This window comes from Mobula hypostoma, chromosome 19, assembly GCF_963921235.1.
Source record: "Mobula hypostoma chromosome 19, sMobHyp1.1, whole genome shotgun sequence".
NCBI classification, from domain to species: domain Eukaryota; kingdom Metazoa; phylum Chordata; class Chondrichthyes; order Myliobatiformes; family Myliobatidae; genus Mobula; species Mobula hypostoma.
Window position 1 is genome coordinate 15,043,655 of NC_086115.1, and position 16,437 is coordinate 15,060,091.

At 42.0% G+C, this 16,437-nt stretch overlaps 1 protein-coding gene across 8 annotated transcripts in view; it reads left to right on the plus strand.

Moving 5' to 3' along the window:
* The window catches only part of r3hcc1l (R3H domain and coiled-coil containing 1-like), a 333,433-nt gene that overhangs the window by 222,555 nt on the left and 94,441 nt on the right, over window positions 1-16,437 (plus strand). For all 8 annotated transcript variants that reach the window (XR_010020964.1, XM_063071402.1, XM_063071400.1 and 5 more), the window contains one exon: window positions 13,173-13,313. Coding sequence is in view for 7 of the 8 variants with exons in the window: in XM_063071400.1 (XP_062927470.1) it covers window positions 13,173-13,313 (141 nt within the window). In the remaining variant the exon portion in view is untranslated. The remainder of the gene's footprint in view (window positions 1-13,172; window positions 13,314-16,437) is intronic.

A 16,437-nucleotide genomic window follows, 5' to 3' on the forward strand; every position in this document is an offset into this window, starting at 1 on the left:
CCAAACTCCGACGACTCAGTCTAACACACCATCATCAGTGTGCTCGGCGCTGTCCCGATCCCCGTAAGTGATACTACACTGTACATACATTATTTCTACATTATATAGGCTGTGTACTTTTATGCATTATTTGGTATGATTTGGCAGCTTCATAGCTTAATGGTTACTGGAGAGAGTGTTTTTGCCAAGAGCGCTTGCGTGAGATTTTCTGCCGATGGCAATTGCGTGAGATTTTCGCTACGGACAACAGTGCAAGCAATGATTGTGGAAAAGTATTTGTACTCTATATAGGCTGTGTATTTATCATATCATTCCTGCTTTTACTATATGTTACTATTATTTTAGGTTTTATGTGTTATTTGGCATGATTTGGTGGGTTATTTTTGGGTCTGCGAACGCTCACAAAATTTTTCCATATAAATAAATGGTAATTGCTTCTTCGCTTTACGACATTCCGGCTTATGAACCGTTTCATAGGAACGCTCTACCTTCGGATGGCGGGGGAAACCTGTAACTGCGTGGGTTTTCTTCAAGTGCTCTGTTTTCCTTCCACAGTCCAAAGACGTACCAGTTATTTGTTTAACTGGTCATTAGGAGTTGTCCTGTGATTAGGCTGGTGGGTTGCTGAGTGGCACAGACCGACAGGCCAGAAGTGCCTATTCTGCTCTGTATCTTAAAATAAATGGGATGCAGTATCTCTGACCCAGTGACAGAATCTCTCCAAAGATGCTTGATTTTGCCAATTGGTTATTGAATACCTTGTAAAATTATGAGAGGCAGAAACAAGGTAGATATTGTCAGCCTTTTCCTTGGGGGTAAAATGTTCAGTGCTGGAGGGCATAGCTTTAAGATGAAAGGGGGAAAGTTTAAGAGTGTTACAAAGTGTTTTTAACAGTGTGTGGAAGGTGCCTAGAACATACTGCCAGGAGAAATTGTGGAAGCAGATATGATACCAGCATTTCAATTCAAGTTTAATTGCATTCAACCATACGTGAATACCCATGAATACAACCAAGCAGGACGTTACCCTGGGGCCACGGTGCAAAATACAGAACACAGCACCAATAGTCACATTCAGGTCAAAACACAAGATAGTAAGTTATCAGTTAAATACAGCCACGCAAAAAAAAAAGGTTAGGAAGCATTTAGACAAACAGGGAATTAGGGAATGTACCACATGCATAAGACCATGAGAGAAACAGGAGCAGATTTAAGACATTTGATACACCATTCAATCATGGCTGATACATTTTCCCTTTCAACCCCATCCTTGTATCTTCTTTTCATAACCTTTGACGTCCTTACTAATCAAGAACCTATCAACCTCTGTTTTAAATATACCCATGACTTGACCTCCATAGCCACCTGTGGCGATGAATTCCATAGATTCACCAAACTCTGACGAAAGAAATCCTTCCTCATCTCTACTCAAAGGGACATCCTTCGATTCAGAAGCTGTGCCCTCTGGTCCTAGACTCTCCCACTAGTGGGAACATCCTCTCCATGTCCACTCCATGTAGGCCTTTCAAGAGGCAGATGTGTAGTTTAAATTAGCAACAGGGTTGGCACAATGGTCTGAAGGGCCAGTTCCTGTCCAGTACTGTCCGCGTTCTCCAGCTGTGACTCTCCCTCCCTTTCTGGCTTCTCTGATCTTCCTGTAATTTCTCTGGGGTGAGCTCTGTCTGCACTCTCAGGGAGTTGTAAAATATCAAAAGGTGCTATTTTGAAGAAAACTGTTCAGACTTGTCGCCAATTCCTGGTCAATAATCATCTCTGAATCAACATCAATAACAGATTATCTGATCACAACACGTTGCTGTTCACAAAAGTTTGCCCTACACAAGTTACTAAAATGGAGACAATGAAGGAAACATGGGATCTGCAGAAAGTGATTTCAGGTCAAATTTGTTTATTATTGTCACTTGTATCAAGGTACAGTGAAAATCTTTATTTTGCATGCCATCCAAACAGATCATTTCATTAAATTACTGTATTAAGTTAGTAGAAGGGAAAGTGCAGAATGAAGTATTACAATTACAGAGGAAATGCAGTACAGATAGACAACAAGGCGGAAAGTCGAAATGAGACAGACTGTGAGGTCAAGAGCCTATCTTATTGTACCAAGTACCTTTCATAAGAAAATCAAGAACTAAAGATATTGGAAAGCTGAAATAAAGCTGGTAAGCAGTCAGCAGATCAGCAGTAAAAACAGCTACAAAGAATCTGCTGGAAGATCTCAGTGGGTTGAGTAGCATCTGCCAGAGAAAAGCAATTGTTGATGTTTCATGTCGAAAACCTTTATCAGGAATGCAGAGTCATTGTTAAGAGCAACACACACAAAATGCTGGAGGAACTCAGCAGGACAGGCAGCACTTAATGGAGGGGAATAAACAGTCGACATTTCAGTCTGCAACCTTTCATCAGGACTGGAAAGAAACAGAGCAAAAGCCAGAAAAAGGTGGGGGAGGGGAAGGAGTACAAGCTGGTAGGTGATAGGTGAAGCCAAGTGAAGAGGAAGGTGGATGGGTGGGAGCGTTCAATGTTAAAAGAGTTTTCTCTTCTCAGTTGCCAGTTCTAAGTGTCTTGGACTTGAAACATTACTCTTTCCACGGACATTTTCTGACCTGCTGAGTGTACCTATGTTCTGTGGTTTCATTTCATAAGTTTCAGAAGAAGTAGATAACCGTTGGAGGCTCATAGGTTTTGAGAGGAAAGGGAGGAGAAGATGAGTGATTAGATAACAAAATGGAGACAGTGCATGGTAACAGAAACCTAGTGGGAATAATGTAAAACAGCTGTTTGAATCTGTAGTAGGAATACTGCAAATCTGGAATAAAATGCTGGAGGTGTCCGTTATCTGAAATTTAATTCTCCATCTCACTTCCAGTCCATCCTCAGCCTCCTGCCCTTCCAAGGAGGCTCGAGGAACAATACCTCATCTTCCAACTCACCTTCTTACAACGAACAACTGAAGATAAAGGCTACTTACTGCACTTGTGTCCAACTGTCTGGCATTCCTTCCAAGTTCTGGGCTGGTAATTTCAGATAATCATTCTTTAGTTATTGTTTACTTTTAAAAACTGTATAAGGACCGCATCTTTAACAGACTGACAAAGGAAATAGCAGTCATCTTCTGAAATACTTGCCTATATTATTAATTGAGATTTCAGATAAATCAAAGCTGAGGCAGAAAATGCTTGAACACTCAAGCTTGGGCATGCTTTTCAGGTTGGGGGTGGGAGGCGGTTTAAAGGCGTCATGAGGGGAACATTTCTTTAACACAGGCAGTGGTGGGTGCCTGGAATGGGTTACCGAGGGTAGTAGTGGCAATAGGTAGGATAGAGGTTTTTTGATAGACACTTGAATATGGAGAGATATGGTTGAGGAGAATAATTAGAATAAACTGGCGTCATGGTTGATACGACGTTGTGGGCTGAATGGCCTGTCCCCTGCTATACTGTTCAGTGTTCCATCAGTTAGCATTTTTGGAGAGAACTGGCTAGGGATCACATTTCAGGTTAGTGGCCTTTTATTGGATCCACAGTGTGTCAGAACATCTTACATTTATGTAACACCTTTATTGGAGTAAAATGATACTGAAACATTGTGCAACTGCATCATCAACAAAGGTCTGATATATCAGGAAAGTCCAAGAGATTGGATTTAAGGGAGGGAAGTGGTTTAGGAAGGGGATTTCAGAGCTTTGAATCAGGAAACAAAGCTGTCACGCTCTGGTCAAGGAATTAAAGAATAGAGTTGCATTAAGGACTGGTATAGTTCACCCCTGTGTTACTGAAAAACTGTCCAAATTGTTGTGTTTCTATAACACAAATTTTTGACATAAATTATTCCTTTCACAACTTGTGCTCATTTAGTTATTTTTTGATTCACATGAATTCCATGAGAAATGATTTTTATTTTTTATCCTTGACTATCTTGGTAGTGATTTGTGAATTCCTCAATGGTAAATTCACAAAGAGCAGCTTGCTAGCCCAGCAGTTAGTGCAACACTGTACAGCATCAGCTGTAAGATCAGGGTTCAATTCCTGCAGCTGTCTGTAAGAAGTTTGTATATTCTCCCCATGACTATGTGAGTTTCCTTTGGGTGCTCCAATTTCCTCCCACAGTGCAAAGAGGTACCGGTTAGGGGTTAGTGAGTTGTGGGCCTGCTGTGTTGGTGCTGGAAGTGCAGCGACAATTGCAGGCTGACCAGCATAAACCTCGCTGATTTGGTTTGGCACAAACAAAGCATTTCAGTGTATGTTTTGATGTACATGGGACAAATAATTCTTTATAAAATCTCTAAATTTCCATTACCCGACTGCCAAATCATGGTGTAACTAGTAAAGAGGCAAAGAGCCATCTTGGAGCTGGAAGAATTTAGAGAAATGGAAAGACCAATTTTAGTTGCACCTCCCAAACCCAAAAGCCTTATTGCCAAGGACAGTGGCTTCAGGTTCACTGGAGCTCCACCTGCAGTTTTCCCTTCCCCAGGCACACACTTCCCTGACCTATTGCTGAGTCCAGTTCCTGGAACAAGATGTCCATTACTTCCCAGTTATCAGAGGAACAGCAGCTCACTGCAGTCTTCTCAAGGGCAGTTAGAGATGGGCATTGGTTTTGCTAGTACAGCCTGAAATAAAAGGGAATAATAAAATCAGTAATTGATTCTTCGCTTCATGGGAGCTAGTAAACGTCAGCAAGCACAAGGTTATTGTGTGCACAGTATGTAGTTCAAGTTGAGACCCCAGCCGCAGTTATATAAGCTTCAAGATTATGAAGGATGCTGATGAAAGAAAAGTGGAATAGCCTGCGTTTAGTGTTTTTATTCCAGATTTCAATCACCTGCAGTACCTCAGTTTCACGGAGACTGATGTTGTTATGCACAGTGACACCTTGTGATACAGGACTGAAGTGCCATAAAGAGTGCTCAGGACAGCTGTGCTGCATGCTCAATATGGATTACGACTAGGCATATTTACTCTGTATATACCCAAGGTGCGCTAGCGACCTACAGTGACGTTTTGCGGGCAGCTCACAAAACTACTAGATACTGAACTGTGATTGCTGCAGTCCGCAGCCTGTAATTTTCCTTCAAGGGATGTACTTTTGAACCATCTTAATGAACTGGCGATTTAGTGATCTCTTGGCGATTTAGTGATCTCTTGGGGATTTAGCAAACCGGACACTTGAGGATGCAGATACAGCCAGGGCAGCCTTTAGGGACAGACAGCGGAAGATGAACCCTTGTTCAGTTCCATTACTCTGTGCCGGTTAAAGCAATGAACAAGATTAAAATCGACAAGGCCAAGAGCAGAAATGGAAATGGTGTACAGCATGCCTGGCTGTATTTGACTAGTCTCTCTCTCTCTCTCCTCACTACTACTATTGGGTGAGAGTTGCAAGAGTCTTGGGTTCCACGTTGCCGTGTTCAAGAGCAGTTGTTGCCTTGTGGCCATCAGACTCCTCGGCTCATTTCACTCGCCTCAGTGCTGAACAGGCTCCACACTATTGGGAGCTCTGCACTGTACTTTCTATGTGTTACTTATTTCCTTTTTTTTCCTATTTGTGGAATTTGTCCTCTTCTTCACTTTGGATGTGTGGTGGTCTTTGATATGTGTAAGGTTGCATAAATTTGAACTTTGAACTTTGCAGCGGCATTGCTGTCACCTCACTCCTGGCATGAAACAGTCAATGCCTACTGTAAAATGCACTGAGAATTTCCATGGGAGCTGAGGACAGGAACAGTTTGGAAGTGCATTAAAGCATAATAAATGCTGTAAGTCCTGTGCACAAGTTCAGGGTCTAGTAAAGATGATATTACAAGTGGGAGTGAATCCTGTGGTGATTGCTATGCAGAAACTTTCTGTTCTTTTTTTCTGCCTCTCAATACTATGTATGAAGTTCTGTTAAAATCCCACTGGAAATGTCTGACAACAAATCCTGTCAGGAGCTGTATCTGAATTTGACAACAGTAAAGAGCTGGATATATCCTCTCCAATAACCATCATTAATTTTTATTGATCCTTTCCTGATCTATCACGACTTAGTATGGCAGCTGCTCAACCTGCAACTGTAAGAAACTGCAGGGCATGGAATGCTCTCCCAGGGGTGGTGGAAGAGGCAGATACATTAGGGGCATTTAAGAGACCTTAATTGGTTAATTGGTCACATGGGTGTAGTTGGACTCTTTGGGCCTAAGTGCCTGTTACTCTGCCTTATCTCTAAAAACAAATATAAAACCAATTTGCCAATATTTTTCCTGCCCTTTGATTTGATTGTTCCTGATTTAATTATGGCTATTCAATGAGCCCAAGTCCCACAAACATGGAACATTTTTGCTCTAAGATAGACAACATTTTATTGCCCAAGAACCCTAGAAGATATAATAGCATTTCTGACAGAGACACAGGAAAGATTTAATGGCAAAGCTAAAGATTAGCTTTATTTATCACATGTACATATAAACATATAGTAAAATATATTGTTTAAGTCAATGACCAATATAGTTTGAGTTACTTCCAGCAAGGTGGTGCCAGCGAGATAAAGTGGGACAATGTTAGAGGGGGGAGACTTTTGGCTTTGGCTCAGTAGGGTTGGGCAATAACAGTTGCGGGCAATGTAAGTATCTGATAAGCTTTTTCTTGCTCATTCTTCATCTCTTAATTGTATAGTTAGGGCAGTAAGAATGGTTCCAGGGGCTGTGTGTGAGATGTGAGAATTCTAGGAGACGTCCAGCGTCCCAGAAAACCACATCTGCACCGGAAGTATCAAGCTGCAGCTCCCCAGAGAACATGTTAAAGAATTGGAGCTGCAATCGATAACCCTCGGCTCATAAGGGAAACTGAGAGGTAGTCACCCCGAGGTTGCAGGAAGCAGGTGAATGGGTGACCATCAGGGGAACAAAGGGAACTAGGCAGCCAGTACAGATTACCCCTATGGCTGTTCCCCTCAATAACAGGTGTACCATTTTGAATGCTGTTTGGGGGGAATGACCTACTGGGGGGGAGCGGCAGCAACCAGGTCTTTGGCACTGAGTCTGGCATTGCCACTCAGAAACAAAGAAGGCAGAGGAGGAATGCAGTGGTGATGGGAGATTCCATAGTTAAAGGAGAAGATAGGAGAGTCTGTGGATGCAATAGAGAGACTCAGATGGTATGTTGTCTCCCAGGTGCCAGGGTCAAGGATGTCTCAAATTGTTTCCACAACATTCTAAAGGGGGAGGTAGCCAGACATCTTGGTACGTATTGGTACCAAAGACAAAGTAAGGAAAAGAGAGGAGGTCCTAAAGAGAGAATTTAGAGAGCTAGGTAGAAAGCTGTAAAGCAGGACCTCCAAGGTGGTATTCTCTGGATTGCTGCCTGTGCCATGCACCAGTGAAGGTAGAATAGGATGATTTGATAGATAAATTTGTGGCTGAGGAACTGGTGCAGAGGAAAGGATTTCAGATATATGAATCACTGATCTCCTTTCTGAGTAAGGTATGACCTGTACAAAAGGGACAGGCTACACCCGAACCCAAGGGGGAGCAACATCCTCGCGGGCAGGTTTGCAAGAGCTGTTGGGGAGGGTTTAATTTGGCATGGGAATGGGAAGCAGAGTGATAGGGCTGAGGACAGGGATGTTGGTTTACAGCCGAAGTAGTGTATAGTGAGACTGTCAGGAAGGACAGGCTGATGATAGGGTAAAATTGCAGTCATTTGGATGGGTTGCAGTGTAAAAGAGTGACAAATACAGGACTGAAGTTCTATTTGAATACATGTTGCACACAAAATAACGTAGATGATCTTGTAGCGCAGTTAGAGATTGGCAGGTATGATGGCTGAAAGATGATTCTAAGTGGGAGCCTAATATCCAAGGATACACAGACAGAGGTAGGCAGTGGGGGAGGAAGAGTAGCTCTGCTGGTGAAAAATGAAATCAAATCTTTGGAAAGAGGTGATATAGGATCAGAAGATCCTTCTGGTTAGAGATAAGAAACTGCAAGGATAAGGAGACCCTGATGGGAGTTACTTACAGGCTCTGAACAGTAGTCAGAATGTGGTCTACAAATTACAGCAGGAGACAGGAAAAGCATGTCAAAAAGTCAATGTTATGTTAATCATGAGGGATTTCAATATGTAGATAGATTAGGAAAATCAAGTTGTTGCTAGATCCCAAGAGAGAGAATTTGTGGAATGCCTCCAAGGTGGGTTTTTTGAGTAATTTATGGTTGAACCTACTAGGGAATCAACAGTTCTGGGTTCTGTGTTGTGTTATGAACCAGATATGATGAAGGAGCTTAAGGTAAAGGAAGCTTTAGGAAACAGTGATCATAGTATGATAGAATTCACCCTGTAATTTGAGAGGGAGTAACTAAATTCAGATACCAGTATTACAGTGGAGTAAAGGGAATTACAGAGGCATGAGAGAGGAGCTGGGCAAAGTTGATTGGAAGGGGACACTAGTGGAGATGATGGCAAAGCAGCAATGGCTGCAGTTTCTGGGATCAATTCGGAAGGCACAAGATAGATACATCCCAAAGAAGAAATATTCTAAAGGCAGGATGACACAACCGTGGCTGACAAGGGAAGTCAAGGCCAACATAAAAGTAAAAGAGAGGGCATATAATAGAGCAAAAAATGGTGGGATGTTAGCTGATTGGGAAACTTTTAAAAGCCAACAGAAAGCAACTAAAAAAGTCATTGGGGGGAGATTAACTATGAAGGTAAGCTTGCCAATAATATCAAGAATTATGCTGGAAGGTTTTTCAGATATATAAAAGGTAAAAGAAAGGTGAGAGTAGATATTAAACCACTGGAAAATGATGCTGAAGAGGTAGTAACGGAGATTCAAGAAAATGGCGGATGAACAAAATAAATATTTTGCATCAGTCTTCACTGTGGAAGATACTAGTAGTATGCTCGAAGTTCGAGAGTAACAAGCAACAGAAGTGAGTACAGTTGCTATTGTGAGAGAGATGATGTTTGGGAAACTGAAAGGTCTGAAGATAGATAATTCTCTTGGATCAGATGGACTACACCCCAGGGGTCTAAAAGAGGTAGCTGAAGAGGTTGTGGAGGCATTAGTTATGATCTTTCAGGAATCGCTAGATTCTGGAATGGACTGGAAAATTGAAAATTTCACTCTGAAAAGTCCATTTATCCTGACCTCAGTGATTGGGAAGATGTTGGAGTCGATTGTTAAGGATGTGGTTTTGGAGTAATTGGTGGTATATGACAAAATAACCCGAAGTCATTATGGTTTCCTTAAAAGAAAATCTAGCATGACAAATCTTTTGGAATTCTTTGGAGAACTTGTGTTTTTGTCTATTTTTTTTACTATTTGTGCGACTTGCTTGAGTGGTTCAGTACTGAATTGACTCTAGAGCTCTGGCCTGCAACCACCAGCACAGCACTGAGGTACTTTGGGGACCCTGGGGTTAATGTTATTTGTATACTTTTTATTGTTTGCACAATTTGTTCATATTTTTCCACACGTTAGGCGTTTGATGGTCTTCGTTGTGTGTGTGTTTTTTTCTTTAAATGGGTTCTGTTGTGTTTCTTTGTTTTGTGGCTGCCAGCAAGAAGACAAATCTCAAGTTTGTATACCATGTATACACTTTGATAATAAATTTGCTTTGAACTTTGAAATTTGAGCATTGTGCTGGGGCAGCCTGCAAATGTCAACGCCCTTCAGTACGGAAGGAATGATAGTGGAGTGCGAAATAGGCCAGTTAGTGAAGGCACAAATGGGAAAGGCAAACTGGTTGTGTAACATTGTTGAACACCTAAGCTGCTTTCTCTCTGCGTGCTCATGCACATTTCCCGCATGATGCTTTTATTTCAAATTTGCAACATTAGTGCTTTTTTCTTTTAAGGAAACTTGATGTATTAACAGCCAGAAAGAATGGTTTCATGATCGACATAACTGCAATTTTCAAGCTGCACTTGAAATCACCGCTTCTAAATTCTATTACAGGGATTGTGCTATAATAATCCTGTCATTGAGCGGTACATTAAGAATCTCCAGTGTACTGGAACTGCAAGCCAACAGTCAGTCCTGAAAGACATGGTTTGCGTGCTTCCCAGTATGTGGAGCTGAATTATCTCTCCATTAATCCACCACTCCCAAATTAGCTGATCACATTTGTGCAAAGCATTAATAAAATACAGATGTTATAATTAAAAACCAGTGGGCTTTTAGTTTTAATATATCATTCTGTACTCATTCTTGGCAGCATTTCTTGCGGTGTGAGCATTGCAGGCAGCACCCTGATTTCACCATTGTACACTCAATGGCCATTTTATTAGGTACATCAATATGCCTACTCATTAATACAAATACCTAAGCAGCCTATCATGTGGTAGCATCTCAATGCATAAAAACATACAGACACTATCAAGCAGTTGAGTTGTTTAGACCAAACATCAGAAAGGGTAAGAAATGTGATCTAAGTGACTTTGGCTGCAAAATGATTGTTGGTGCCTGTTGAGGTGGTTTGAGTATCTCAGGAAGTTGATCTCCTCAAATGTCTGTGTACAACAGTCTTTAGACTTTACAGAGAATGGTGCGAGAAACAAAAGAACATCCAGTTATCGCAGTTCTGTGGGTGAAAACGCCTTGTTAATGAGAGAAGTCAGAGGAGAATAACCAGACTGGTTCAATCTGACAGGAAGTTGACAGTAACTCAAATAATAATGCATTACAACAGTGGTGTGCAGAAAAGCATCTCTGACACACAACATGTCAAACGTTGAAGTAGATGGGCTACAGCAGCAAAAGACCATCCCTGTACCTACTGATGTGTCTGCTGAGATAAAGGTACCCAAAAAGTTGGTGGAGGGCTAATTTGAATCTGAGAGCACGAAAACAAATTACTGCAGAAGCTGAAAATCTTTTAATACCTTCAGAAAATGCTGAACTACTCTGCATCCCTGCAAAGCATAAACACATGAGATTTTGTAGATGCTGGAAACATTGAGCAACATGCACCAAGTGCTAGAGGAACTCAGCAAAGCAGGCAACACCTGTGGAAAGGAATGCAGAGTCGACATGCATCAGGACTGGAAAGGAAGGGAGCAGAAGCCAGAATGTAACGGGAGCAGGAGAAGTACAATCTGGTGAGCGATAGTTGAGATCAGGTGAGGGGAAAGGTGGGAGGGAGAGTGGAGATGAAGTAAGAAGTTAGAAGGTGAAAGGATTGGAGAAGAAGGAATCTGATAGGAGAGGAGAGTGGGCCATAGGATAAAGGGAAGGAGTGGGCTGTAACCAGAGGGACGTGATGGACAGGTGAGGAGAAGGTAAAAGGATAAGAGGGGAGACAAAATGGGGAAGGGGTGGAGAAGTTGTCGAATGCTTGAGAAATTGATGTTTATGCAATCAGGTTGGAGGCCACCCAGATGGAATATGAGGTATTTTTATGAGCATGACGTCCATTTTTCTGTAATATCCTGTTCTACCCATTCCTGAATGCTGGGCCAGTTAGTGTTGTTGATATTCCTCAGAAGGTTGACACCGAGGAGTGGGTATCCAATTAAATTTTGTTAGGTCAGATTCAGATTTATTATCATCAACTTTTATGACATTCATCTGATGTTTTACACCATCAGTAGACTGCAAAGATATAAAAATTACTATAAATTGCAAAATAAATAATGCCAAAAAAAGGAATAATGAGGTACTGTTCACAAAATCAGTATCAGGCTTAATATCACCGGCATATGTTGTGAACTTTGTTGTTATGCGGCAGCAGTACAATGCAATACATAGTAACAGAGAAAAAATGGTGAATTACAGTCAATATCTATCATATAAATTAATTAAGTAGTGCAAAAATAGAAGTAACAAATAAGTGAGATATCGTTTATGGGTTCATTATCCATTCAGAAACTGGATGCAGACGGGAAGAAGCTGTTCCTAAATCATTGAGTATGGGTCTCCAGGTTCTTGTACTTCCTCTCTGATGGTAGTAATAAGGTCATGTCCCAGATAGTGAGGATCCTTAATGACGGATGCTGCCTCCTAGAGGCCTCTCAAATATGTCCTCAATGGTGGGGAGTAGTGTTCTCATAATGGAACCAGCTGAGTCTACAACCCTCGGCAGCCTCTTTCCATCCTGTGCATTGGTGATTGCATACCAATCTGTGATGTGACCAGTCAGAATGCACTTCATCATAGATCTATAGGAATTTTTGTATGTCTTTCGTGACATACCATATTGCCTCAATCTCCTAACAAAGTAGAACCACAGGCTCAATATGTGGTATATCTCTATCAAATAATGGGTAAAACTACCATATGGCAATGGATATAGATTCTGAAATAAAGCAGAGCGGAGCATAACAATTTCCAATCGGATAAAATGCCTCATTAAAACTGCTGTTAGAGTTAGATTAAATTTAAAATCACACTCCGCTTCCCACTTAGAGGTGCACAGAGCCATGGCATTTATTATCTGAAGTACGAGGGCTCACAGGTAATTTCCCTGACTCTACGTTATTTATGCAGATCCTTGAGAAAGAACCGCATTGCTTCCATGATTAGGCACTGAAAGGTAGTAATGATTTGGCAATTTGTAACCAGTTAGTTGAATAATGCATGACGAATATGCTTATTCAGTGGCAGGGAAAGAGATTTTGTTTGTATGCTTGCATGTTGTACCTATCAAAGGAAGGCGACCAATTATTTAAATGACTTAAGATGGCAGGGATTTTTATTTTCCAGATTTTGCGGAACCATAAGAATCAATCGAGCAGGCCGTTTCATCCAAAACATTAAATAAAGCACACAAAGTTGTGATTTTAAGAAAGCCGGATCAAAAGTGTGCAAATATAATTTCCTTTGCAAATGCATTCTGAGCCATTAATATGACAGATTTAGTGACCTCTAAACAGTGAAACATTGCTCTTCTGCAATGAGATTATAAGATCACATTTTCTGAAGTAATTTTCTTTCACATCTTGTAGTGTGATTTACAAAAGCTACGTAATTGAAAATGAATGTAATTGTTTTAATGTGGCCATAACTGCTGTGTATACTACTATTAAACGAGCTGTTATCTATGAATTACTGTTTATTTTGTCTGCCAGTATGCTGTATAAAAGTTCCATTCTGTTCAATTGGGGTCTCTGCTTGATATCCATGGTTTAAAAAAAGAACTAAGTCCTCTGTTCCCAACTGTCTTGTTTCAGAATTTCTCCTTCCAGCAAAGGAACGACCTCAGACAAGCGCCATGCTGGCTCGAAGGCTGGTTATTGGAGCCCTGGGCGTAAAAAGCAATCAAACCAAGGCAGAGCGGGAAGCTGAACGCCAAAAGCTGAAGGCAGCTCGAGGTAAGCTCAATGATTTGAGACTTAGAGCTTTCAGAGCTCTGCAGCTGCTGTGTGAGTGAGTGTGGCACAGTTCAAGACCTTGATTTACAATCTGTGTTGGGTGGGCAACAACCTTGTAACCCAAGTTGGGCAAAGGTATTGATATCATTTGCATTTGCCATGTAAAATTTAGTTTACAGGATGCCATGGTGGCAAAGCAGTTAGCACAATGCTATTGCAGCTCGGGCCATTCCGAAATTTAGAATTCACTTCCAGCACGGTCTGTAAGGCGTTGGCACATTCTCCCCATGAGGGTGTAGATTTCCTCCAGGTGCTCCAGTTGCTCCCAGGGTGCAAAGATGTATTGATTAGTAGGTTATCAAACACGAGAGATTCTGCAGATACAGGAAATCTAGATCAACACACACAAAAGGCTGGAGGAACTCAGCAGGCCAGGCAGTATCTATGAAAGTGAATAATCTGTCGACATTTCAGGTCGAGACCCTTCATCAGATTAGTTGGCCATTTGTAATTGTCCTGTGATTAGGCTAATGTTAAAAAGCTGGTTTGCCAAGCTGTGTGGCGCGTTGGGCTGACAGGTCCTGTTCTGCATGGTATCTGTAAATAAATTAAAATGACCTACTATCTTCTCAGTTTCACCTCATGTGAATGGGTGCTCCACTCAGTGTAGCAGTCCAAATGCTGAACAACCTATTGCCAGTAAAAGCTTTGGTGCATTTAAATACATTTATCTTTTATGTACTCTGTTAAATGGCTGCCTGTGAAACGCAATGACAAATATCCCATACCTTCAGAATATATACGTGTGTAAGGTGTGTAATTTAATGTAAGCTCTATAACTGCTGAACCTCAAGACACTGTGTTTTATTTACAAGGGAAAACCCTTGCCAAATGTCATCTAAAGTTTTAATTAGTTTTCCAGTGCTAGAACAAAGATCCTAAGCCAAGCTCAGCAGCCAGCAATATTGCTATCAGAAGTAAGACGAATACCAGTGTGGGAGATTTCCAAGAGAAAAATTAAACAGGGAAAGAAAAGACTATGATGTGATTATTCTGCTTCAAAGGCCACTCAGAACTGCTGGTGTTTACATACTAAACCAGGGGACCATATCAGGGCATTTGGTACATTCAGCCTGATTCACTGCTGGATCATGGCAGATTTATTTTTCCCTCTCAACCACATTCTCTGCAGAACCTTTGACACCCTTACTAATTGTGAACCTATAACCCTGACTTTAAATATACCCAGTGACTGGCCTCCACTGTTCACCAGGCGTTCCAGAGAATCACCATTCTCTGGCTAAAGAAATTTCTCATCTCTGTTCTAGAGAAGTCCTGTTCTGAGGCTGTGCCCTCTGGTCCTAGATTCCTCCTCTATCAGAAACATCCCCTCCACATGCACTCTGTCCAGGCCTTTCTGTATTCTATGGGTTTCAGTGAGATTAACCCCTCCTCATCCTTCCAGACTCCTGCCGGTACAAGTCCAGAGCCATTAAATGTTCCTCACGTGTTAACCCTTTCTTTCTCAATATCATTCTCGTAAATCTCCTCTGGACTCTCTCCAATGCTAGCATATCCTTCCTTAGATATGAGGCCGAAAACTGCTCACAGTACTTCAAGTGTGATCTGACCAATGCCTTATAAAGTCGCAACGTTCCATCCTTGCTTTAATGTTCTGGTCCCCTCAAAATGAGTGCTAAAATTGTATTTGTCTTCCTTACTGCCAAAGAGAAGCCGGACTCCCAAGTACAGGCAGAATCACATCTTCCGTCAGTGGTTCGATACTCCCAGTCACACCTCTGTTATAGAACTCCTGATGGAGCCCTGAAGATAGACAAAATCATTCTTGCACTTCTTGCCCTGAGACTGGAAAGCCTGCCTGCTGAACCTGTGCTAGGCCAAGTGGCCCCTGTCTTGTGCACTCATTGACTGCAGTGGGAGGAAACGGTACTGGAGGGAAGAGTGTGTAGAGGGTCATATCTTGCTTATTTATTTTCAGTGAGCTGATTTAAGTTTACTGGGTTGTTTTCATTTAGGTTTCTTGAACAAGTAACTTTTTAATTGTTTAGTATAAATAGTAGAAACATTCAAGCACAGTGCAAATTATGAAACCATGGGAGGAAATCAGCAGCCGGAGACTTTTAGAGGCCAAGGGGCACACCATGGTTGTGTACTAGTTAGTGCAACGCTGTTACAGCTCAGAGCATCAGAGCCAGAGATCCATTCTGCCACTGTCTGTAAGATGTTTGTATATTCTTTCTGTGAGCACGAGGATTTCCTCCAGGTGCTCCAGTTCAATAGGTACATTTAATGTCAGAGAAATGTATACAATATACATCCTGAAATTCATTTTCTTCACAAATATCCCAAAAACAGAGGAGTTCCCCAAAGAATGAATGACAGTTAAACGTTAGAACCCCAAAGCCCCCCCCAGCTCCCCATGCATAAGCAGCAGCAAAGCAACGACCCCCCCCACCCCCACCAGTAAAAAAGCATCAACACCCTCCACCAAGCACTCAAGCATTCAGCAAAGCATCAATAAAGACACAAGGCTTGCAGTACCCAAAAAACTACTCATTCACCTGGTCACTCGATATACCACAAGCGCGCTCTCTCTCTCTCTCGCTCTCTCTCTCCCTCTCCTTCTCCCTCTCCCTCTCCCTCTCCCTAATAAGGGAAAAAGAGGTGTCCCCATTTCACAACGAGAGGGGACACATAACAAACAACTCGCTGACTTGTGATGTTAAAAGTCTGTTGCGACGCTTTTTCCGAGCTCTGTGCCCAGAGAGTCAGCCCCATAAAGGCACAGCTCTCCAGACACACAACCCCCAGCAGCTAACCTGCTGCTCCCGATGTTCCATGTTCTCCAGCGACACTTCAGTCAGGGGAACCGGGCACCGGCCTAGAATCAGCATGTGTCCAGAGCCACGAAAATCTGGAACCCCGAAGGTGCGCTTGCCTTCCAGGCCGCATCCTTGGAATATCAAAAAGTGGCTGGTCGTGAGGCCCTGGGAGCGGGCCCCATTCCTGCAAAGAACCGAAGTCAGAGTGTAACTCCAGGTCAGGGTCCTCAAAAGAACCTTGAAGAGGGAAAAAAAGAGATATCAAAGATAAAAATAGAGCT